Genomic DNA, 25,797 nt, shown 5'->3' on the forward strand with positions numbered 1-25,797 from the left:
CAGAATTCCTCGCAAATCTGCAGGAACAGGTGTTGAAGAACCCTGGCATTGGAATTCGGGCTTTGTTCGTGGAGTTGCTAACTGTAGTCAAGCCCTGGATAACAAGGGTAGCCAATGGTAGGCCGTATGTATGGCAGCAGGATTCGGCCCCTTGCCACACCTCTGGGAAAAGTCAAAAATGGTTGTCTGAAAATTTCTACGACTTCACCAGTCCAAATGTTTGGCCTCCAAACTCCCCAGACCTTAACCCCATGGATTATTTTGTATGGGGCGCAGTTGAAAAAGACACCAATCGCACTTCCAGTAATACAAAAGCCCAGTTAATGGATAAAATTAAAACAGTTTTTGCGGCCCTTCCCAGGGAGACTGTAGCATCAGCTTGTTCGAGGTTCCGAAGCAGAATTGAAGCTGTGATCGATGCTAATGGTGGTTATTTTGAGTAAATCTTGTTGATAGTATTGTAATTAACTCTGCCTGTAATGTTTTTTTGTCAATTCATTAAATTTAATAGATACAAAGAAGATTTTCTTTTTCCTTACGAAACTGTCAAATTTATCCCGAACACCCTGTACACTTCAAACAACTTTACATAACTAACTACAAATTAATTGGATCCAAGGCCTTTTAAAAATAAACTTACACTTAAGACTAGACTAAACACTTTGTTTGCACAATCACAAAATGTTCATAGCCAGTTTCTTTCTCTGTCAAGGCCCTTTTCAATAGATTATATGACTCTATTCTTCATTTTTACAGGATCCTTTCACATCACTTATGTAACACACATTAATTCTTCCTGACTTAATTCTTTCTCTTTTCTTCAGTAGAAATAATAGTCAGATCCAGCATCCTTAGTACAGATGAAACTTCCTAATCAGAGTTTTCTCGAACATTCCTTTAGAACGTAAATAGCAAATTCTTCTTTTATTCACTAAATGCTTATTGACAGTCTTAACTCTTCCAATAAAAACAAACTTACAGTTCTACGATTCCCTTTTCGGAATCTACTATTAATCTTTCAACTAGTGTTTCCTCCAATATTCCGTTTAAAACGCATATAGCAATATTTTCCTTTTATTCATCAATTCTTATTCCACTTTGAAACTTAATAGTTCCACGATTCCTTTTTCGGAATATACTATTAATTTTCTTCTGACTGTCACATAAAAAAAAACTCAAATTCCTCCGAACTTAAATATCTGCCAGCCTGTGTTCTAAATTCCTTCCGAACGCTCTCTTGTTTACAGGTGTTACTCAGATACCGAACGCTTTCCTTGTCAGCTGTCAATCACACATCAAACCTCTCGGCGAGCATGCGCACTCCGTGGCAAGCGAGAAACTAAGTACTGTATAATGGCTGACACGTCTCCGTTAGTGACAAGAGAATGTCCTCATAAAACACAAAACTTAATATTTTCAATTATAATAAAATTCCTGTAAGTAATACAAATATCAAATCCAGTAAGTACATCAATTTTTTAACTTCTTTACTTATCACTTTTGACAAAACAATTTCCATAACGGGCACATCGCAAGTGCTGACAATGCATGTTATGAAAACAAAAATAATAAACATTTTAACATAAATAATTCATAAAAATATTCAGAATTTTAATTATGATTATTTTTACAAATACAAGAATAGCAGTCTTACATTAGTAACAGTAAATCTAAAAAATCTGGCTCGGCCCACATGGAATAGATACCACAACTTCCTATGGTCTGAAACAGGCTTACTTCATCAGTGTCGATATAAATTTGAATGCTTGTTCAAAGAATAGCTTTACTTCACCGTCCAAACTGAAATCAGAATGACCGTCTCTCTCTCTAAGATATGAGAAAGTATTATTTTAATCGCACATTAATAATCTTTTTTTAAATAGCTAATGAATTATTAATATTTCATCAATTATACCATTGCATTGTTTTATGTATAAATCTCATATCTCTTACTTTTTCAAATCAATCCATTGCATTCTATTTTGTAATTAACTGATGATGGCTTGTAATATTCAGGCTGAAATATATGACCTTGAATAAATAGTATTACTTATCCCTTTTTTCTTAATGTTTTTTCATGTTAATTGAAGAAATTGACACATAAGTAAGGATAAATTAGAGGAATGGTTTGATCACAAAAAGCACTGAATTGTGAAAAAATTTCTGCAAAGGGGTGGGGAAATTAATATCCTATCCTAGTGCTCTCTAGAGCATGAGATAGTGTACTGCTGTTGACCTGAAGATGGCTGTAGATAGATAAATAAATCCACCAAATTCTTTTGTTCCTTTGAGGCCATTTTCCCCTAACTTTTGAAGACTAGTCTCTCCACCCTTAGCCAGTCACAGAATAGCTGGCCCAAGTCTATCAGCAATTTTAATTTGTATTTGGGTAGTGAAGTATGGCAGACAACTGCTGCTATTTTGTGGTCCCTAACACTATATATTATTGCATGAAATAGTATGAATTTTATAGTCAATTTTCTTCAGTTTTCAGGAGAAAAAACCATAATTGCCTGCACAAGAGATTGAACTTAGGGGAACTGGTTGAAGAAAGGCTTAGAAAAAGCCATTCCTGTGTGTTCACAGGAATAGTTTTCCTGTTTTGAGGGATGAAAATCCTGAGTTACCGGGAGGAAAAACCTCTGCCTCCATATGAGGCCAGTTAACTCACCTTTAGTCGAAAGAGACCAGGTAAAGGTTCCTTATGTCAGTGATAAGGAACCAAACCCAGGTCTTTTTGACCAAAGGGCTTCATCTATACTGACTGAGCTACAGGGGTTTCTTTTTCCTAATGGTTTGTAATTTAAGGGCTTCTTTTGGTAATATTTCTGTTTTCATTCTTTTAACATGTTCCATCCATTTATGTTTCTATTTTTTAATTTTATCTATTACTGATTCCTGGTTTAATTCTTTCATAATTTCTTCATTTCTTTTGTGATCGAATAGCATATATTTTGCAGTTTTTCTCATAAACTTCATTTCAGCTGTTATTTATCTTCGTTTGTCTCTTTGTTTTATTTTCCAGATTTCACTTCCATACAATAGGACTGGTAGGGCTAATGTATTGTATACTTTTAGTCTGTTTTTTTTTAAAACTAAGTTAGTTTTAATTATAGAGTGGATTACACCTGTTATTTTTAGATATTTAAATATAAATTTCCCATATCCTAAATGATAAAGATATAAACCTAAAAATATTGCAATTTTTAGATTTATATCTTTATCATTTTCATAACTCTGTTCTAAAATCTTGTTATCTATTACTATTTTAGTTCTTATTGGATCTTGTCGTTTAAATGCCATCATTTTTTTATTTTTTGATTATTAAAAAAATTATGAAAGATTATGAAATGATATAATTTCATAATCTTTGCTATTTCATTTAAATTTAAAATATCTTTCTGTAAATTATCTTCAGAATTTGTAATTATTTAGTCATCAGCAAAAAGAGAGTGTTTAAGGTTCACAGTAGGACAAAGTTTAATATCTTGTTGGAAATTTTTATTCCATTTTATTATTATTTCATTTAGATAAATATTAAAAAGAGTTGTTGAAAGAGGACATCCCTGTCGGACTCTTTGGTTTATCTCTCTCTGATATGACAATTCATAATTTAATCTTATTTGTATTTTATTATTTTCATATATACTTATGGTAGGTTTTAGAATATTATTTGGTATATGTCTTTTTTTAATATGTTAAATAAAATACTTTTAACTTTATCAAATGCTTTTTCCAAGTCAATAAATTTAATATGTGTTTCTAATTTGTATTCTCTTCTTTTCTCTGTTATTAATTTTAGGCGAAAGGCTGGGTCTATACATGATCGTCCTTTTCTAAATCCATTTTATACTTCTAAAATAAAGCTTTCAGAATATTTTATTAGTTTATTTAAAATGCTGCTATATATATATTTTGTAAAAGAAATTTAGAATACTTATACCTCTATAATGTTTAAGGTCATCTCTACTATCTTTTTTAAAGATAGGAATCACTATTTTTTTTTCTCCACTCTATTGATTGGTTGCTTGTTGAATAGATTTTATTTAAAAATAATAGGAGTCTTTCTTTGAACCTTATTCCCACATATTTTTATAATTCTGAACCCAACTTATGTTCTCCATGTGATTTTCCATTTCTTTCAGGCTGATTTCTAATTCTTCTTTAGTCATTTCCTTTTCATTTTCATTAACTGTTTGCCAGTTATCTTTTTTAAAATATTTATCTTCCACAATTCTGTATAGAAATTTAAAAATTCTTCTAATTTCAATTTGGCGTTTAATTTTATACTTTCTTTAGTATCTGCACTTAAATGTTTCAAAATCTTATATATATATTGGGTCTTATTTTATATAAATCATGTTCTCTAAATTAGAAACAAATTTGTTCCATGATTCTCTGTCTTTTTCTGGCTTTTCTTTTAGCGATGGCTCTTATTCTTTAATATTCTATTTCATCTTCTAATCTTTTACTGCTTAACCATTTATGATATGCATCTTTTTTCCTTTTGATTAGTTGTTTGATTGTATTGTCCCATATCTTCAGTTTTTTGTTGAAAGTTTTTCCACTTGGTTATACTATAAATTAAAGATACCAAGAAATTATATACTTGATTTAATCCTTTATCCAAGTGTAAGCAAACAAAGTTTGCACCTGAAGTATTTTCAGGACTGGGACAACTCATAGTAAAGGTGGTATGACTTCACATCATTTGGCTTAGTATCATACATGTCTGCAAGGAGATGTGCTTTGCATTATGGGATACCAAGGCAAGTGATGTGAAGTCATACCACCTTTACTACGAGTTGCCCCAATCCTGAAAATACTTCAGGCACAAACTTTGTTTGCTTACACTTCAGCTTTTTCTTTTTATTGAATTTTTTGGTCTATCCTAAACTTTCATTTGCTGCTGTATTTAGTATTGTTTTTATAAAGAATTCATTATTTTAAGGTTAGTATAAACTACAAAGTCGATCAATTTTTTACCATTCCTGTTTAGAGTATGTTCTCCATATGTTTCAATATTATTATTAATTTTCTTGTTTCCAATTCTTGCATTTAAGTCTCCTGCTAATATTACATAATCATTTTTATTTATTTTATTATATATATTTTGTAATTGATTATAAAATTCAATATTATCCTTTAGTCAGTGACTAATATTGAACTTATAATGGTCTTTCTTCAGGTGGCTTAGCACCTGAAGAAACACCATTTCCATAGAGCTACTTAGACACCTGAAGAAGACTACTTCCTAAATTTTGGATAAATTAACAGCCATACTTGTTGAGGTTTGAGAGCTTGTTTCATTGACTGTTAGCATGGTGATATATATACATTAAATAATGGCATTACTATGGGGTTTGCCTCTTTCCTTCTGCTGGTGATTTTTCTATATGAATCATTTTTAAGAAATACCTTGAGCACAGGTACCTTAAAATCTAGAAAGTTTATGCTGTACAGATGTTTTTTTTTTTTCATTGCTGTGATAATATAGATTCTTTTCTTACTCATCTCAACAGAATCTATCTCAAAATTAAATTCACCCATGAGAAAGACCTGAAGAATTTTTTTTAATACACTGATTACTAGAAATTTTACAGGATATCAGTTCCTTTAATCTGTTCCTCAAAGAATGCTCTAAAAATAGAACTACATCTGGAAAGTACTTTTACCATAAGAGAAACACAATGAAAAATTATTTAAAATCCCTCTAACAGGCTTTGTCCAGACATTAATTGCAGTGGCCTAATCTTTCCAACTTATATCAAAGGTATCTCAAAAAATTTAAGAATATTCTATGTAAATACAATTTAGGGCTACTTTCATAGTTCCCTTAGAAATATCAACTGTTTGATGTCTAGTCATGGAGTCCTCTTGACCCCATCATCTTACTTTGGAGTGTAAAGAGTCTCTTTGCAGTTTTGATATTCCATATTTTGAACAGCTTCTATCATCAACATTTCATGGTACATATTCTCAAGTAGCAGGGAAAGTACAAAAGACATTGTACCACACTACACTGTTCACCTCAACCAGCTTCTGGCTGTATAGTGTATTTGCTTCCCAGCCAACAGGCTATGGGTATGCCATCCCCATGGCACTAGCATATTATAGTATATAGCAATTCATGGATGGATTACTTTTATTATTATTATTACGCGACACCTCCAAAGGAGTCCAAAGACTCATTGAGAGAAGGCTCTCTACTTCACAGCTCTTCGTCTCCACCACTTAATACACCAACTACAGCGAACTTCAACTACCATCACATCTACACCAACGTCATCTACTGCCCATCACCACCACTAGTCTTTTCACAGACAATCACAAACATCCATGCCCACGGTTGGATTCAAACCCACAGCCTTTTGGCTGGAGAGCAGATTATGCTAACCACTCGGCCAACCAGGGTGGTTTTTCCACTGACTTCCTATTACCACTTTTTGCCCCAAATTAATTTGTTATTGCCAGGTCTCTTGTATTGTCTGATCTTGCATTTCAGTCTTTTGAGGCATTAATAACTGGATCAATCCAACTAAATGCTAGTGCTGCTCTTCTTCTGGGTCTATTTTAACCTGATATCAAACATCTGTGCTATCAGTTCTTTCCCAGTCAATGCCATCTTATATTAGCTCTAATTCTTAAATGATGATAATGTCACATTTCTTTTGAATAGCTTCAGTTGTTTGATAATATCATGGTCTGTGATGGTCAGCATGGGTTTGTTAAGGGGAGGTCATGTTTTATCAAGCTGCTCATCCTACAACAAGATGACAAATTCACTCAATAAGGAAGAAACATGTACGTTCATATACTTGGAACTTTTAAGAGATCTTTATTTATATATATATATATATATATATATATATATATATACAGGGTGTTCGGGATAAATTTGACATATTTATAATTAATTATATTTTTCCGTAAGTTACATGTATTAACACACACTTCTCTTCATTTAAAAGTTTGGACCCTTCTTCATTCATATACAAGATGTCAGAAAGGATGGATAGCTGGAACCCATCTGAATCATGGAAGAGAATAACTTGTATCATGATGATTCGTGCCCGCCATCAAAATAAGGATATTACGACTGCTGCCCAATGCTCCCTGAATACAGTAAAAACAATCAGGCATGAACTAGAGACTTGCAATGGTGACTACGAGGATGTAGCAAGAAGAAAGATCCCTAGCAGACGATCTGATTGCGTTCGTACAGCAGAATTCCTCGCAAATCTGCAGGAACAGGTGTTGAAGAACCCTGGCATTGGAATTCGGGCTTTGTTCGTGGAGTTGCTAACTGTAGTCAAGCCCTGGATAACAAGGGTAGCCAATGGTAGGCCGTATGTATGGCAGCAGGATTCGGCCCCTTGCCACACCTCTGGGAAAAGTCAAAAATGGTTGTCTGAAAATTTCTACGACTTCACCAGTCCAAATGTTTGGCCTCCAAACTCCCCAGACCTTAACCCCATGGATTATTTTGTATGGGGCGCAGTTGAAAAAGACACCAATCGCACTTCCAGTAATACAAAAGCCCAGTTAATGGATAAAATTAAAACAGTTTTTGCGGCCCTTCCCAGGGAGACTGCAGCATCAGCTTGTTCGAGGTTCCGAAGCAGAATTGAAGCTGTGATCGATGCTAATGGTGGTTATTTTGAGTAAATCTTGTTGATAGTATTGTAATTAACTCTGCCTGTAATGTTTTTTTGTCAATTCATTAAATTTAATAGATACAAAGAAGATTTTCTTTTTCCTTACGAAACTGTCAAATTTATCCCGAACACCCTGTATATATATATATATATATATATATATATATATATCACACAACAAGCTGGTAATTAAATTGGAACAGATGGGATTGGGTGAGAAACTGTTGAGTTGGATAGGTGGTATCCCAAAAGAGGAAGTCATCAGTAGCGTTCTGCAGGGATCTGTTTTGGGACCATTATTGTTTAATTTGTATGTTAATGATATTAGGAGAAGTTTAACCTGAATATGTGCAGCTGTTTGCAGATGTTGCAAAGTGAGGAAGAACTATGAGGAGTATATAGCAGATTTTGTACAACAAAATCTGAATAGACTGTATGATTGAGCAGACGATGGAGCTGTCAGTTTAATGTTGTAAAGTATAAGGTCTTGAAATTTGGTAGGCAAAATATAATATATTAAAAGTATACAATTAATGGGAAAATTCTGAAGGAGGTAAAAGATGAGAGGTGGTGGGTAGACAGACTTGAGGTCATATGGCTAAAATTGTGAGAACATCACAGTGGATGTAATAATAAAAATTAGCAATGGAATGGAATGCAATGGACACTTATATAAGGAAAAAATAATATTTATTATTTGAAGAATTTTCATCTAGGAAACCTAACTGAAAGTGTTATTTTAAATTATGTTCCATTTTTTACTAAAAGAAAGAGCCAAAGGCTTCGTTATGTGGAATTTATAATTCCACATAATTATAAATTATATAAATTAAGTGGATATTAAATCCGACATCATTTCAAAGCCGAATACAGAAACTATAAAAGTTTCTTGCGAAAATTGACTAGAGAGCTTGCAGGAATACACTACCGCCATACTATGAGTTGCCCTAGCCGAACCTAATAGGAAAAGCACGAACACGAACGTTAAAAGCAAAGCACCCATATATTGCCTTCTATTGGTCCATTTTGATAGGTTTCACTAGTCTGACAGCTGTTTCAAACTCATTGGTTTTCATCAGAGACTAGGCAGAAACTTAAGAAAGCAAAATCTCTCAGTACTAGGAAACTTGAAGCGTCGGAGAGGTGTATTTTCCATAAGTGAACTCTCAGTTAGTGCGTAAAGTATTTACTAAAAGAAAGAGCCAAAGGCTTCAGTTTGGTGATGCAAAATTATATAAATTAAGTGGATATTAAATCCAACATCATTTCAAAGCTGAATACAGAAACTATAAAAGTTTCGTGCGAAAATTGATCAGAGAGCTTGTGGGAATACACCACCGCCATACTATGAGTTGCCCTAGCCGAACCTAATAGGTCTCTTAGGTTTCTGCCTAGTCTCTGACGAAAACCAATGAGTTTGAAACAGCTGTCAGACTAGTGAAACCTATCAAAATGGACCAATAGAAGGCAATATATGGGCGCTTTTAGCGTTTGTGCTTGTCCTATTAGGTTCGGCTAGGGCAACTCGTAGTATGGCAGTGGTGTATTCCTGCAAGCTCTCTGGTCAATTTTCGCATGAAACTTTTATAGTTTCTGTATTCAGCTTTGAAATGATGTTAGATTTAACATCCACTTAATTTATATAATGCTCCATTTTGTTTATCTCTTGTCTGTATGCATCAACAATGGCTAACAAGTAATAATAATATTTTTTCCTTACATAGTTGTCATTCCATTGTTGATTTTTATTATTATGTCATCTGTTTATGTCTTTCTATTTAGTTCAACACACAATGGATTATGGCTACAATGAGGAGGACCTTGACAAGTAAAAACAAGTTTTTGATTAAGCTGCATATGAACCAATACATATGGTTACCTGATTTTCAAGAGGATATCTAAGAGTGGGTACAGAGAAGATTGGCTAACTCAGTGTTAGGTCTCTGGAATGTGGGATATGAAGATTTAGGGAATGCAAGATCCTTGTGAATAGAAGGAGAGGAGTATGATTGAGACGTGTAAGTTGGTGAGGGGCTGCCAGATTAATATGGAGGAGATTTCTCATAGAGTAGAGGGTGACAGGGTAGAACAAGAAACCATTGCTGGAAGCTGTATTAGGAGGGTGTGAGCATGGAAGTGAGGAGCAGATTTTTTGCATGGAGAGTGGTTAGCGAGTGGAATGCATTGCCTCAGTGTGAAAGCTGAAACTAGATTTAAAGTGTGGTTTAGTGATTTTTTTGTATGAGTTTGTGGAACTCCTTTGATGAGTCTTTTGATTGAGGTGTGATAATCATATTAACTTCACTTTTCATATGATGCCAGTTCACTCCATTAATTTTTCTTTGTTGTCTATAGTCTTTGATGAACTTTTTTTTTAAACTTCAGGAGAAAAAAATTCATAAAGAATGAGGCAGATCAGGTGAATATATATATTCCCCTCCCTTCCTCCTTGTTACTGCTAATCACTCACCGCGCCTCTTCATTATCCTGAAGTTTAAAAAAAAAAAATTGAAGATGGGAAGGGTAGTTTTTTTTTTACATAAAAATTGACACATATGAAGAAATAGCTGTTTCCCCCCCCCCTGCATTTGAACTTTAGAGATAAGTTTGAGATAAAACAGAGATAAAGAATTAAATATACTAGTGCTTCACATGCGACTTTTATATTATATCTTTAAAAAAAAAGCAAAAAAACTTCAACTTTAGGAGTAATTCATAAATTATTAAAGAAAAATTTTGTGAATAAAATTGAAAAAAATGTTCTACAAACATTCGTTTTTGTCTGTTAATTATTATTATTATTCATGACACCTCCAAGGAGTCTGAAGACTCATCGCGGGAGGACACCTGTTGTACAACTCTCTGTCTCCACCACTACACCGAACCTCTACTACCAATCTTCTACTGCTCACCACCACCACAGCTAGTATTTTTTGTTTGTAAATTGCATGTGTTCTGAAGGGCCAATCTGTCTGTATGCAGGATGAAAAACCCGAGTTTCCAGGAGAAAAAACCCTGCTATCTCCATATGAGATCGGCTAACTCACTTTCGATTGAAAAAGTCCATATAAAAATTTCATATATGAAGAAATTAAAAAGTAATACTGAATTTAATTTCTTGTGTCATTGTAATTGTCTTTTGTGAATGCAGTATGATATCTGTTTAATGGCATCTGTTTGGCTGCTAAATCAGGAATTATATGTCATTACATTACTACATTTCACATCTGATCAAGGTAAAGAAGTAACAATGGAAGGCATCATCTCTAAATGATCTTCTTCATATTTTTTTATCTGGTAATGTGTTTTTTTTTAGGATGTCACATTTTCCCATTTTATTTAAGGATTTACAGTTACTGCAAACAGATAAATTTCTTAGAGTTTTTCATCGCAGATTGGCAGCCTTGGTTCTATCTTTGGGCTAATTCAGTGGCTGTAGCAATAAATATGGTGCTCTTATTTATTGCTGTGTCAATAAATAAGAGTACCTCATCTGTCTACCTCATATTCACAAAATTTATCATTGATAGATGTATAATTCAATATACTTGTTGCCTCAAAGCTGATGTGCCATTATCGAGGTGTAATACTGTTTTAGAATTCATTGCTGCCTTCTCTACAACCAACTGATTGATTATTTTCACTGTTTAAGTATCTGCCTTGGTTCGAGGATAATTCCATAGCATGGACTTATGTCCATCATGAAACCTTGATCATAAGATTGGTAGAGCCTCTGCTAATGGCTCATGCAAAAAGTTAAGCAAGTTTGAACACAGTTAGTAGTTGGAAGGAGATCAATCATTCTATGCTGTTGGCACACTCTTTCTCGATGAGTCTTTGAACTCCCTGGAGGTGTTAGTAATAATAATAATATAGATTTACTTTCACCCTCCCCCCCTCAACTTAGGAACACTCACTAGCTATCTCATTAGTTCTGTTACTTTGTACCTTTTAGCACCTTGATTCCAGCTGACTCTTCTGCATATCATTATATATTTTGTAGAAGCAGAATATACTGTGTTAATTCTGATTTTCATTTTGAAGATATTGTCTTAATACTTTTGATAATATAGTGCTTTATAAATGGAATAAAATATTCTGAATTTTATTCCATTTAATGACAACAAGCTACTGATTTCTTGTACTTCTTAGTGGACTCCGTAATTTGAAATGGCATCACCAAGAGGAGCAGAAGACCATTCCAAAAATTGAACCTCCTATATCTATTAATGCACGGTATGCAAGTTTTTTCCTTATAATTTTTTTTTCAATGATTTTTCTGCTCAACTTTTCTTACAGTCATCTCTCACCATAGCAAATACTCCTTTATTATGGTAGATTAGCAAGTTGACTGTATACTAGATTTTGCATAATTACTGTTTCAGTATTTAAAGAAAAATTCATCTTAAAATTGATACAAAAGTCTTTGAACTAATAAAGCAATGAATTTATCAGTAAAATAAATAAATTAATATGTGTGTGTGTGTGTATATATATATATATAATTTTTTTTTTTTTTTCAATTATAATGAGAGTTGTCTTATATGTATTTTGCCACCTCTGTTGCCACCAACTCAAAAGTTCATTTCATTATTATAATGTGCAAATTGGAAAGCATATTCCAAAAAGATATGTAACCCACATAACATTATGGATACTGCTGAAAGTGGTGAATTGTATTCTTACCTAAGTGTGCACTTTTTATTTTGTGTATAGAAATTTATTTAAGCAGATTAAAAAAAAGAAAAAGAAAACTCTTTTCTGTGAAATAGAAATGTTTATTTCATATCATTAAGAATGATAATAGTTTGCAGCCTTCGGGAAACTTTTTTTATTTTCTTTTATTTTTAAAGTTGTAGATAAGTTGGAAAACAATCAGACAAAAATTTAAAAAAATGTAATGAAGAGAATTGGGTCATCAGATGCCCCTGTGTGGTGGGGAAAAAGTGTTGCAAATAGATATTCAAATTCTGATAACACCCTCCACACACAGAATACTCTGGATATCTTTTTAACTAGTTCTCCCTCCACATATCTATGGAAGTTACCCATCTTCTTGGTAATTCATATCACAGTATTGTGTAAGCCTCCTTTTGCACAGAATTCTTTCTTCTAATCTCACACTCATACTACAAAGATATCACATAGACAACTCCAGATGTGAACTCTTCCTTTCCATGGTATGACTATTGCCTCTCTTCTGACCCAAATAGTTGCTCTGAGCAAATTAACCAGAAGTACTCGCAGAATGATTTCCTGGCATTATTCTTTTCCTCCAAATCTTGCATAGATACCAAAACAAATTGCCTCGTTTATCATATCAGAAATTGAATACCATATTCCTCTTTTTTCTTTTTGTGCAAAAAAAAAAAAAAAAAAAACACATCTGAAGAGTACTAAACAACTTAGACAGTAAAAAAAAAAAAAAAAAAAAAAATCTTCTGGTTCTGATTGCATCTCTCCGAATGTACTGAAATAACAAAAAAAAAAGCATAACTGAAATGTGCTTCAGAGCTAACATCTTCTGTATCATCTCTACCGTTTACTGTACTTATCTAGCACTTATTTCAACATGTGGAAGTGAACATATATCTTTAAAATAAAAAAAAAAGAGAGAGATAAGTCCACTGTCAAACTTCTATCAGTCACCATCACCTCAGTCCTCTCCAACATAATCTTTCTCTTTCTTTCTTAATCTTTCCCTCTTTTATCTTTATGGTGTTGGGGGGCTTCTATTCCTTATAACTGCAACTATGCGAGGATAAGGTGGTTGGCTCTATGCCTCCCGGTGTATCCTATATCTGTAGAAACGTTATGTTCTCAAGGCCGGTTTGCCTGCTTGTGGGAGTAAAAATCCCTAGATAAACTGGGGAGAAAAATCCTGCAGTCCATGCCCAAGACCTGCTAACTTGGCTTTGTTAGCAGGTCTTGGAGTATGAGTTTAGGTCTGAGGAAGATCCTAAACTCATCACGTCAACAGCAGGAATCGAATCCAGGACACTCCTTTCCCAGGCATATGGTTGTGAAGTGCATAGTCACTTGGCTAACCGTGCGAACTCCAAAATAATGGACAGAGTAATAACCAGTAAACTTCACCACTACCTAGAGACTCACCAGTTAATCACTAACCACCAGTATGGATTCTGCTAATCGGGATCCATAGTTGACCTCTTTAGTCTGCATCACCTGCCCACACTGGACATCTGCCACGGAAAGATTTGGAGAACCATGTGCTGTCATTTTCAATGTTTCTGGAGCTTTTGATCATGTCTACTATCTATGCCAGTTAAGCATGTTGTCATCCTTTGGTCTACTTAGATCCTCTGTGATTGGACTGCCAGTTTTCTCTCTGGTCATTCACTGTGCTATGGTAAATTGCTCTCCCTCTCTTCAAACTTCATTACTAATGCAAGAGTGCTTCAGGACTCTATCACCCATCCTCATTCTCCTATACATAAATGATTTACTCTCACTGACTGCTAATCATGTTCACAGTTTTGCTGATGACAGTATACTCTTTTTATCCTGCTCATTTGACAACCCATCCATTCAGACATTCCGATCTTCAAGATCATCTACAACCAATGCCTTAAACTCTGCTCTCTATACCATCCTTCAGAGTAGAGTGAGGACATCTGATAACCTTCAGTTTTCACCAAAACAGTCTTGCCTTTTCTCTCACAAAAGGAATCTCATCTTGCCTATCCTTATGCTCATGAGTAATATACAAATCATCAGACATGATCATTTCTTGGATTGACATTTACCTTCATTCTCTCCTGGAATAAACACATCACATTTTTCAAATCTGCCCATCCTGAGAATGCTGCTCATGTTTGCACCTATGGCTTCTTAAAAATTTGTCAATGCTGTCTGAAGAGCAGTTCAGCTCATAGATGAATCCTTCCTCACAGACATACTTTAACCCCCTCTTCTCTCTCTCTCTCTCACACACACTGTTTCAGTTCTGTATCTTTTCTAAGGTACTTCCCCAGTCACTGCTGTACTAAACTTCATAACCAATTTTCTTTCTCTTTCTGTTGGCTCTGTTAAGATAAGGGTGGCAGCTGCTGAACATTCCTTTTCAGACAACTGCAAACACAACAAACTCGCTTCTCTTCCTTCTTTATTCCATTTGTATCTGTCCTCTGGAACAGCCTTCCTCATGAAATGTTCCCAAACAATGACAACCTCTAACTCTTTAAGAAAAATGTCATTAACTTCTTCTTTTCCATCTCTCACCTGTACTCCACGCTTGGCACTAGGTTCTTCTATATCTCATGTATGGGATCAATAAAAAGAAAAAGGAAATCAGCAGAGAGAAACTTTGGTCATTCCTCATGCACATAGAGAATTGCATATACATTAACTCTTCTCATAAAGGCATTCCAAAAAAAAAAAAAAATCTGCATATTCTTGGAATACCTAATATGGAAATTCCATTGTAATTCTCATATTTAGTTTTATTCTCCTTTTTATAGATGGAAACCATGAAAGCTACTCCAGTCATCTGGAATTTAACCTTCTGAATTATGCACTGGCTATAACTATTTAATTCAGATACCTCCATATTTATTACTTCTAGTCAAATGTCATCTGCTCAAATGCCTTTCCACATTTCAGACTTTTGATAATTTTATTTTATTTATTTTTTTTAACCTCAAGTACAGATAGGTATTCCTGATTGCTTTTCTCTTGAGTATATTTGACTATTTTTTTCTACGCTGTTCTATTGTTGTTTGCTTCATTTAACAATCTTCCAAAGTAATTACTCCCGATATCCAGAATATCGTTAATCACATCACTTTTATCATCTCTGATTACTTTTACTGTACTCTTTCTCCATTTCTAAGCTTTTTCAATAGTCTCCAGAATATTTTGCCACCTTCCTGATATTTATTTTCTGTGGTCTTAATAAAGTCTTCCCATGACTTCTGTTTAGCTAGTTTTACTTACCACTTCATTTTCTTGCATTTTTTACTGTATTCTTTCAAAGCACAAACTAACTTACTTGCCAAGGACTTTTTGATAGACTTTTTTCCTTTTCCTTGACTGCCTGTTGAACTTCATCAGTTCACCATGGAGTACTGATTTTTCTATTCTTGTAGACAACATCATCACATGCCTCTTGCTGAATCAATGTTTTCTTCAGAGTTTGCCACTGAGACTCCAAGGTTTGATTCTTGTTTTCAAACTCTTTCATTTTCTTCAATAATATTTTGTATATTTGTGTCCACAGTTCACCTTTAAAAAGCTTTTCAGCTTTAATGCTCTATAAAACTTTGTTTTTCTTTTCATTATGATATTCATTTTTATCCTACTTAAAACTAAGTGATGAGCACTTGTGATTTTATAATCCCCTGCATACTTTTATCTTCATCCACTGTGAAGATATCACTATCAACAATAATACAATCAATAAAACATTTTTTGCATGTTCTTCTCTCCATGTTCCATGTGAGTTTATGCATATTTTTATTTAAAAATACGATGTTAATGATCTGTGTTCTGAACATAAATCCAACAGGCAACCATTATTATTAGCTTTTCCCTTTTCTCCAAATTTTTCCAAAACATTTCTGTATACCTGGGATTCATCTCCAACAAAGATAACTTTTTGATTCTTTGTTAGCTGCCTCAACAGGAACAGTGGCACCTTTTTAGTCAGTGATGCTCCAGTCAGCATGAAATTTTTCATGTTTTTTTCTGATACAGAATGCAGTTTGATTAACTAAACTACCAGTCCATCCTCTTTTGTTATTTACAGAGGACTACTAGTCCTCTGTTCTTTTGTTATCCAGCAGATGCCGACTAACAGAGTGCACTATGTGAAAGTGAGGATTGGCATTAGATCAGGTCTTAGTTGGTTCTTCACACAAAGGTTATCTGCAGGTCTCCTTGAAGTTATCTAGCTTCAATCCTTAAGCAAACTCATTATTATGTTTTTCTTTCTTTCTTTCTTTTTTGTACATAATCCATAAACTTGAGGCCAAACATGGAAACTTTTTCATGCCACTTCATGCTTCCATTAAGTGGTCTTTTACTGAGTGATGAAGTTCATGGCCTGCTTAAAGGTATTCACAGACATCCATTCTAATGATGAGTTTCAAACCCTCAGTCTATTTGTTGGAGAGCAGTGTTTTGTTTTATACATCTGTATGAGAAATACGGTGGACACCAATCCTCAAATCAACAGGCTATTGGTTCAAATTCCTCTGTGAATGTTGATGTTTTGCAAATGTCTTTTTAGATGCCTGAAGTGGTTAAAAAAAAAAAAGAGTTCCTTGTTTGGTGTCTAGAGCAGAAGTTCTGATTATCTAACTGTTAGCCCATTTGGTTTGTAGAAGAGATAAAAGCTCTTCTACAGGCCCTAGAAATAGTGGTTGACAACATAGCTCAGATGCCACTAACCCGCTTCCACCATGTCAGTCATACATGCCAGCATGGTTTTTCTTTTAGCAGGCTCTCCCAGCAACTCTTCAAAGTTCATAGAGCTGAATAGTCTGATTTTATGCTTGTCTACACAGATAACTCAAAATTGGAGGACCTAGTGGGATCTTCTTTTATCTTTCCAGACAACATTATATCTGCATAAATCCCACTAGATTAAAAACTTTACAGCAGAGCTGCATGCAATAGACCTTGCACTAAAATACATCCGATTCCATTGCTACCAAAGGTGCATAATATATTCAGACTTGCAAAATTCTCTTCAGGCAATAAAAAGTCTAAAAAATACAGCAGCATCTGGTGCTCTCTCAAATTGAACACCTCCTCTTTCAGTTATGGAAGCTACACTTTGATGTATGCTTCTGTTGGATTCCAAGCCATGTTAGGATTAAGGGAAATGAGGCTGTAGATACTGCAGCTAGGTCGGCTCCTTTCTCAAAATATCGACCACCTGCTTGTACTGTACTATACACAGATTACCAGCTAATTATTATACAAAAATTTCTATCCCAGTGACAGCTATTTTGGAACAGAGAGACTGATAATAAGCTTTACTAAATTAAACCTGAAATTAAGTTATGACAGTCTGGCCTCTGTAGTGTTTGAACAGAGGAAATTATTCATACTCAGCTCACTCATATTTTAATAGACTGCCCTCATTATTTTAATCACTGTTATAATCTATGTGAGCCATATACAGTTAGTTAGGCAGATTCTATCAGGCCCATTGACTGTCATCCGGGTTTTTAAGTTTTTTACGGAGAATTAATCTTGACCACCTTATATAAATTATATGCTTATTAGTCTAAGTTATTGTAAATGTATTTTTTTTTTTTAAATCAGTTTTATGTATGGTTTATGAATTTTACTTTTTTATGCTTTTTACATCTGTTTTATATGTCTATTACATTTGTTTCTCTACACTGATTTCATGCTGTCTTACGTATTTATTAAATAGTATACTTTTAAAAATGTTTCTTTATGATTATTGTTATTATTTTGACTTTTATAGTTTTTCACACATATATAAGCTACTTATTTATTAAATGTGGTTTGGTGTAGCATGACCATAGATGTCCTTGGGCCATTAAACCCCAAAACAAAGAAACAAATGTAACCTAATTTCTCACTAGTTTCTCAAAAATGTTAACTACAGAAGAAATACAAAACTGGTCTGTAGTTTGATGCCTCCATTCTACTACTATTTTTCTGTAATGGCACACCATCTTGCTCTCCTTCCATTTCTTGGACACTTTTCCAGTAGCCAGGCTTTCATTGAACACTAGGTCAGTGGAGGTGTCAGTTACTTAGCACATTTCTCTTAAAATGTGACTACATCTCATCCAGTCCCATTAAACCTTCAACCTTCCCATTCATAACTTATTTTAATGGCATTACAACACCGAACTTTACTTGGCAAGGAAAAATCTACAAACAGATTAATGGTATTCCAATGGATCCCCCCCCTCCCCTGCTTTGGCTAATTTTTACATTAAATACTTCAAAAGCAAAATACTTACGAATGCTACATACCTTAGTGTGATTGTGCTTTTTTGATCATTTGCTTGCCATTTGCAAACACATTATCTTGCCCATTTGCCATGGCAAATGGGCAAGACATACTATTACTATTTTCATAAATGGTTTGAAGTGGCCAGATATATTTTTCCTCAATTCCCACGTCTTTCAAAACAGAAAAGTGGATAATATTCTTTGGAATCAAATGCTTTATTATAGTCAATCATATATAAAGGTTTATTGTATTCTAGATATTTTTCTACTATTTGATTAACTTTGTGTAGATGGTCTATTGTAGAAAATTTTTTCTTGAAACCTGCTTGTTTATATGGTTGTTCAGAGTCCAGATGGTAATAAATTCTTTTGAGGATTATTCTTATAAAAATTTTATAATTATGTGATAGTAAACTTATAGGCCTGTAGTTGTTTATATCTGATTTTACGCTGTTTTTTTAACAATTTTTTATTTATTTTTATTTTATTTTTTTTGAAGAAGAATTATTTCTGATTTCAGCCATTGATTAGGGAGTCTCATCTTTTAGGATTCAATTGTACAGTTTAAGTAATGTAATAAGTTGTCCAATCCATATTTGAAAAGCTCTGCAGGCATTTCATCTGGTCCTGGACATTTATTGCATTTCATTTCATTCATAGCAGTCCTAATTTCTATTTCTGTTATGGGTGGAATGTGGGACATTTTCCACATGCCTATTGTTTGTTGAATTTGATCCAGTTATATAGCTTATATAAAGGTCTTTGTAAAAATCATTGGCGATGCCTTGTTTATATTTCCATTTTTATCTAAAAGACAAGGAACTCATTTTTTGTCTTCAGAAAGACCCTTTTTAGCTATTTTTAGTGAGGTTCTATTTTCTTGGATACTTCACTTGTATTGAATTTTCTCAGAACATTTAAGATTTCTCTTTTGACAAATTTGTCAAATTCTGCAAATTTAATCTTATCTCTCAATGAATGTAATCTGTTTTTCTTTAGTATTTTTCTTTCATCTATTAGTATCTTAGTTTTTTGAGCGATCTTGTCATTCTTCCTGCCAGTAAGGTTATTTAGAGGTTTAACTGAAGACTTAATAATAGTTTTGATAGAGTTGCAAAGATCTTGAACATCAGTTTGACTGTGTTCAGATTTTGAGAAGCAATCACTTTTGTCAAATTTTATTTGTATTTTCCTTTTATTGGTCTATTACATTAACATTTGGCTTGTTTTGTTTGATACGCTTAATCCTGTTTTTCTGTTTTGATAATGAGATCATTCCTCTCACCATTCTATTATCTGTACTAAATCTAAAATTGAGCACCTGTACAGAGGTAAATAGGCTTGTATTTAGACAGAGAATGAAGTTGATCTCCCTCTTACTATTTCGATCAGAAGAGTCCACTATCTGTTAAACCTCTTTTTGAATACTGAATTCGTTATTAAATTATGACTTGCTGGCAAGTTAAATACATGTTAAATTAGGAATTCTGATTTGCTTTCCCAAGGACAAACCACATTCTCCAGCATATCCTGGACCTTTTGTGACCTAGCCTACTGTGGACAGACAGAAAGATCTATTAATGTCTGTCTTGGAGGACATAAGAAATACATTTGCTACCATTATTATGGCAAGTCTGGACTGGCAGACCATGCTTTGGGGCACCCCTTCACACTGCATTATACTGAAGAAAACCAATGTTCTATTTAGAAGTCCTTACAGGTCAGAAAGATTATTTTTAGATTCAGCAATGGCCATGAAGCATTTTCCTAACTTGAACAAGTATGGCTCCATTAATTTGTCAAAACTTTGTGATGCTTTTATCCTGAAATTAACCTCTACCTAACTGTAATACTTCTTTTTTTTTTTTATGTTAAAGGTGCCAAATTAGGACTTTAGATCTTTTGTCCATTAAAATTTGAATTGTTTCACTTATTGTCACATGTAAACTATAACACATTAAAGTAACTTTCACAGCTTACACAAGTAACAAAAATTGTATAAAATTTAGTCAAAAACTCCAATATATTTCATCCAATGTTATGTGGACATGGGCAAGAAGATACTGTTAACATGCAACAAAAATTCTATATAATTTTTGTTGCATGTGTAAGCTTTGAAAGTTACTTAAATATGTCTAGTGCACATGTTCCATTACAGCTGTTAAACTGTAACAGGTTGTTTTGCTCTGAAGATGCTGGTTTGTAATTGAGCAAAATATAAGTTAATAAGCACGTTTTTATAATTTTTCTTGTTTGGTGTTGTATTACCATTAAAATAAGTTATGAATAATGTCCAACCCCTAAGTTTGTCTATTAGATTGAAAATTCACCCTCTTGCTCTTCGTTTTCACTTTATCTGCTAATTCCTTCACATCCTACCTCATACAGTAGTTCTCACCTTTCAAGTCTTAGGCCAACCAAAACAATTAATTCTCTCATCTTACCTTTTTGCATCTCAACAGCATCATTAATGTTATTAATTTTTGTGCCAAGGAAACATGATTTTGTCATGCTTCCAGTAAGTATTTCTCTGATTAAAGAATCTTCATACAAAATTCTTTCCTTATCCTGTTTCTTTAATTTATCTATATGATCTTGCCTCTTACCTCCGTCCTCTTGCTTCATTTTCTTCTCAGCTCTGGTAATCTCTTGATATTCCTGAAAGCTTTCAGTTGCATGCTATTTCCTTTATGAGGTCCACTTCCTTCTTCTGACCTTCCATCACCACACATTCAACATTAACTTTGATATTAACATTTTCTGGTCTACTCTACTATCATTTCCTTTATTCTCATCTCTCAAACCACTTACTACACACTCACTTACCCCTTCCACAATGAATACATCTCTCTCTCTCTCTCACACATGCACATGTGCATGCACACACTGAACAAAAATCATCCAAATTCAGTTCATCCAACAAGTATGTCTTGGCCATCATTGTTCAACCATGCATTAGTAGAACAGCAGCAGCCATACCGATAACTCACTCTAGCACACACCCATATAAAACAAAACTACAATGAATTAACCTTTATTTATTAATTTATTAACTAAATTTTGGAAAAATAATTTATCTTCAGTACTTGTACATTGCACCACTTCATGGCAGTATTTATTATGACTTACTAATGAAAAATGAAAATAAAATATAAAGTCAATAATAAATTTAGTTTAATCCTTTATCCAAGTGTGAGCAAACAAAGTTTGCACCTGAAAATATCTTCAGGACTGGGGTAAGGTAGTACAACACTAGGAAACTCGTAGCAAAGGTGGACCAAGCTAACATCACTCCTATCTCAGTATCTCCCATAATGCATAACACATTTGCTTGCAGATATGTATAATGTTATGCATTATCTGCAAGGAGACGTGTTGTGCATTATGGGAGATACTAAGATAGGAGTGATGTTATCTTGGTCCACCTTTGCTACGATTTTCCGAGTGTTGTACTGCCTTACCCGAGTTTTGAAGATATTTTCAGGCGCAAACTTTGTTTGTTCACACTTGGATAAAGAATTAAACTAAATTTATTATAGTCTAACCAAGTGAAAAATAAACCTTCAACATCTTTCCCTAAATCCAGAGTAATTTAATAAAAAGGTGCACACCTTTTGGCAAATCCTATAGGTAAAGATGACCTTGCCATTGCTTCTGCCTGGTATCTCCACTTCTGGGCCTGGCTCCAACTGAAGAGACCTCAATAAAGGTCGAAACTAGTCTGGGTAGTGGCCCTTCCCTTATTAATGCATAATATTATACATATCTGCAAGGAGATGTGTTGTGCATTATGGGAGATACTGAGATAGGAATGATGTTAGCTTGGTTCACCTTTGCTATGAGTTTCCCAGTGTTGTACTACCTTACCCCAGTCCTGAAGATATTTTCAGGCACAAACTTTGTTTGCTCACACTTGGATAAAGGATTAAACTAAATTTATTATACTCTAACCAAGTGAAAAATAAATTTTCAATATAAAGACAAATTGTGAGTAATCTTTGTAGGGTATGTAGTAAATAAATTAATTTGAACATTTGAGTATATATCATTACCATACCTTCTTGTAGATTTCTGATATTCATAATGCTTGGATTTTTTTGTGTAAATGATTCATATACTTGAGCACACACAGTTATTAATGATATTCAAAACATGAATCACAATTAATGAGTCATAAATCAGGTGTCTATCAAGTACCCTGCTCATGTCATCTTTGCTATTTTGGATAGATGGCTGTTCAGCCTTGATTAGAATTGAAGAATGGGTCGAAGCTGTATAACTGAGAGCAGACCTCCACATAGCCTTTAAAGGAATGTGGAGAACCGACCAGGGCTTCTGACCTAATGTCCAATCCTCACCTTCTCGTGGTGCACCCTGTTGGGTATCTACTTGGATACTGAACGAACGAGGATGGGCTGGCAATTTGGGATTTAGCTGACCAAATTGTATTCTTATTGGTTAAACCAAAATAAAAAATGATTTTAAAACATGACAAAATTTCATGCCCGCTGGGGCGTCGCCCGGTTAAACAAGGCCCCCGTTGTTTTCTCCAGGGAACCAGGGCGAACAGTGAAAAGTCAGCTACTGGAACAAATCTGAAAACAAACCCCAACTCAACATCACCAGAGTTAAAGATTGGTACTATCAACGTAAGAAGCCTGAATGGCAAAGAAATGGAGCTAGCTGAGGAATTAGATAAGTACCAGATCGACATAATAGTGGTGACTGAAACAAAAAAGACCAAAATTGGTGAGATCTTTCTGAGCAATAAATACAAAATGTTATATTCAGGCAATGACAATCAAGGAAAAGAAGGAGTAACCATAATATTGAACACAAAATACGAGGCTAATCTTCTTGAATGGCAGTCAGTCTCAAGTAGAGTAATGTGGGCAAATATGAGAATGGGGAACTGGACAACGAGACTTATTTGTGCCTATGGTCCCACAGAAGGTTCTTCTAAGGTAGAAGTGGAGGAATTTTTTGACGCTTTAGAAAAAGCAACTGACACAATGAAAAAGGAAAAGTTGGTCCTTGTTGGGGATCTAAATAGCAGAGTAGGAAATGATTGTGAGACATACAAAAATATTTTGGGAAAATTTGGAGAAAAGAGCAAAGCTAATAATAATGGCAAATATCTGTTGGATTTCTGCTCAGAACATGGACTGGTTATTACTAACACCATGTTCCAACATAAAAATGTGCACAAATTCACATGGAGAGAAGATGCTAGGGATGAGAAAAGTCTCATTGACTATGTTATTGTTGATAGTGATGTTTTCTCCCTGGTGCAGGACTCCAGAGTGTACAGAGGATTTGAAATTGGAAGCGATCACTATTTAGTCTTGAGCAGGATAAAATTGAATTTCATATTGAAAAGAATAACTGTAAGAAAGTTTTAAAGCGAATAACAGTTGAGCAGCTCTCAGATGTGAACTGTAGACTAAAATACAGAAAGATTATTGAAAAGAAAATGAAAGAGTTTGAGAACAGGAATCAAACCTTGGAGATTCAGTGGCAAACTCTGAAGAAAACATTGATTGATTCTGCCAGAGAGGCATGTGGTGAGGTTGTGTGCAAGGATAAAAAAAATCAGAACTCCCTGGTGGACACATGAAGTTAAAGAGGCAATGCAGGAAAAGAAGAAAGCATATCAAAAGTTCCTGGCAAATAAGTCAGCTTTGTCTCTTACAGAATACAGAGACAAATGTAAGAAAGCTAAACAGTGTGTAAAACTAAACAAAAGTCATGGGAGGACTTTGGCAAGAATATAGAAAATAAATATCAAGAAGGTGGCAAAATATTCTGGAGATTGTTGAAGAAACTTAGGAATGGAGGAAAGAGTGCTGTAAAAAGAGTTAGAGATGATAAAGGTGACATGAAAACAGGAGAAAAAGATATCCTTGAAGTATGGAGTAATTACTTTGAAAAACTGCTAAATGAAACAGGCAGTGATGACAGCACAGTGATAAAAAACACTGACTAGGCATGCAGTCAGGAATACATATCCATACGTGAAGTAGAAAAAGCCATCAAAGGCTTGAAATGTGGAAAGGCAGCAGGAGTAGATGATATTCGACCAGAAATGCTGAAGTATGGTGGTATAAAAGTCTTACAGTGGCTGCATTGCATAGTTCAGAAAGCCTGGACAGAGGGACGAATTCCCGATGATTGGAGTAGAGCTCTCATAGTACCCATATATAAAAAGGGAAATAAAACTGAATGTGAGAATTACAGAGGTATTTCCCTACTGAGTGTTCCTGGCAAGATCTATGCAAGTATACTTGAGAAACGGTTGAGAAGAATTGTGAAAGAAAAGCTTGGCGAAGAACAAGCTGGATTCAGGCCAAATAGAGGCTGTCAGGATCAGATCTTCACTTTACGACAAATAGTCGAGAAAGCATGGGAATATAACAAAGATCTGTATTTAAGTTTTGTCGATTTGGAAAAGGCATATGACAAGGTGCCAAGAGAGAAGCTATTCAATACGCTGCAGTTATATGGTGTCAATGGGGCATTATATCAAGCAATACTTAGTCTTTATTTGAGTTGTAAGTCAGCAGTTAGAATTGAAGTACAGGAAGATGGTTTAATGTTAAATCTGGTGTGAGACAAGGATGTACATTATCCCCTGTGTTATTCATTATCTATATGGATCACATTATGAAGGAAAGTGGTATTAAACATGATATCAAAATTGGAGATGTTAATGTCAGCTCTTTGCTTTATGCAGATGATGTTTTACTTCTAAATAAATCTGCTACAAGTCTGCAAGATTCTCTGACTAAATTGAATAGCTGTTGTAATAGATATGGTATGAAGGTCAGCAATAAAAAGACAAAGACAATGAAAATAGGCAGAATCATTGAAAATGTCAACTGTGTTGTGAATGGAGAACCTGTGGAACAAGTAAAACATTTCAGCTACTTAGGCACGATTTTTACCGATGATGGTAAATTAAATATAGAAATAGACATCAGAATTAGCAAAGCTGGTATGGTGGGAAGTCAATTGAATAAATTCATATGGAATAAGAGAGAAATTAGTTGGAACACTAAATTAGCTGTATACAAGACAGTGTTCAAACCAGTTTTAACTTATGGATCTGAGAGCTGGGTGAGAAGTAAAACACTTGACCAAAGACTAGAAACCGCAGATATGAGAGTCCTGAGAAAGA

At 34.3% G+C, this 25,797-nt stretch overlaps 1 protein-coding gene across 2 annotated transcripts in view; it reads left to right on the plus strand.

Moving 5' to 3' along the window:
- Rab3-GAP (Rab3 GTPase activating protein) overlaps positions 1-25,797 on the plus strand; it is a 732,105-nt gene that overhangs the window by 218,984 nt on the left and 487,324 nt on the right. For both annotated transcript variants that reach the window (XM_090399255.1, XM_090399256.1), the window contains one exon: positions 11,811-11,894. In XM_090399255.1, coding sequence (XP_090255381.1) covers positions 11,811-11,894 — 84 coding nt within the window. The remainder of the gene's footprint in view (positions 1-11,810; positions 11,895-25,797) is intronic.

Source organism: Typopeltis vanoorti, chromosome 10, assembly GCF_054136105.1.
Source record: "Typopeltis vanoorti isolate ZY-2024b chromosome 10, IOZ_Tvanoo_1.0, whole genome shotgun sequence".
Classification (NCBI taxonomy): Eukaryota; Metazoa; Arthropoda; class Arachnida; order Uropygi; family Thelyphonidae; genus Typopeltis; species Typopeltis vanoorti.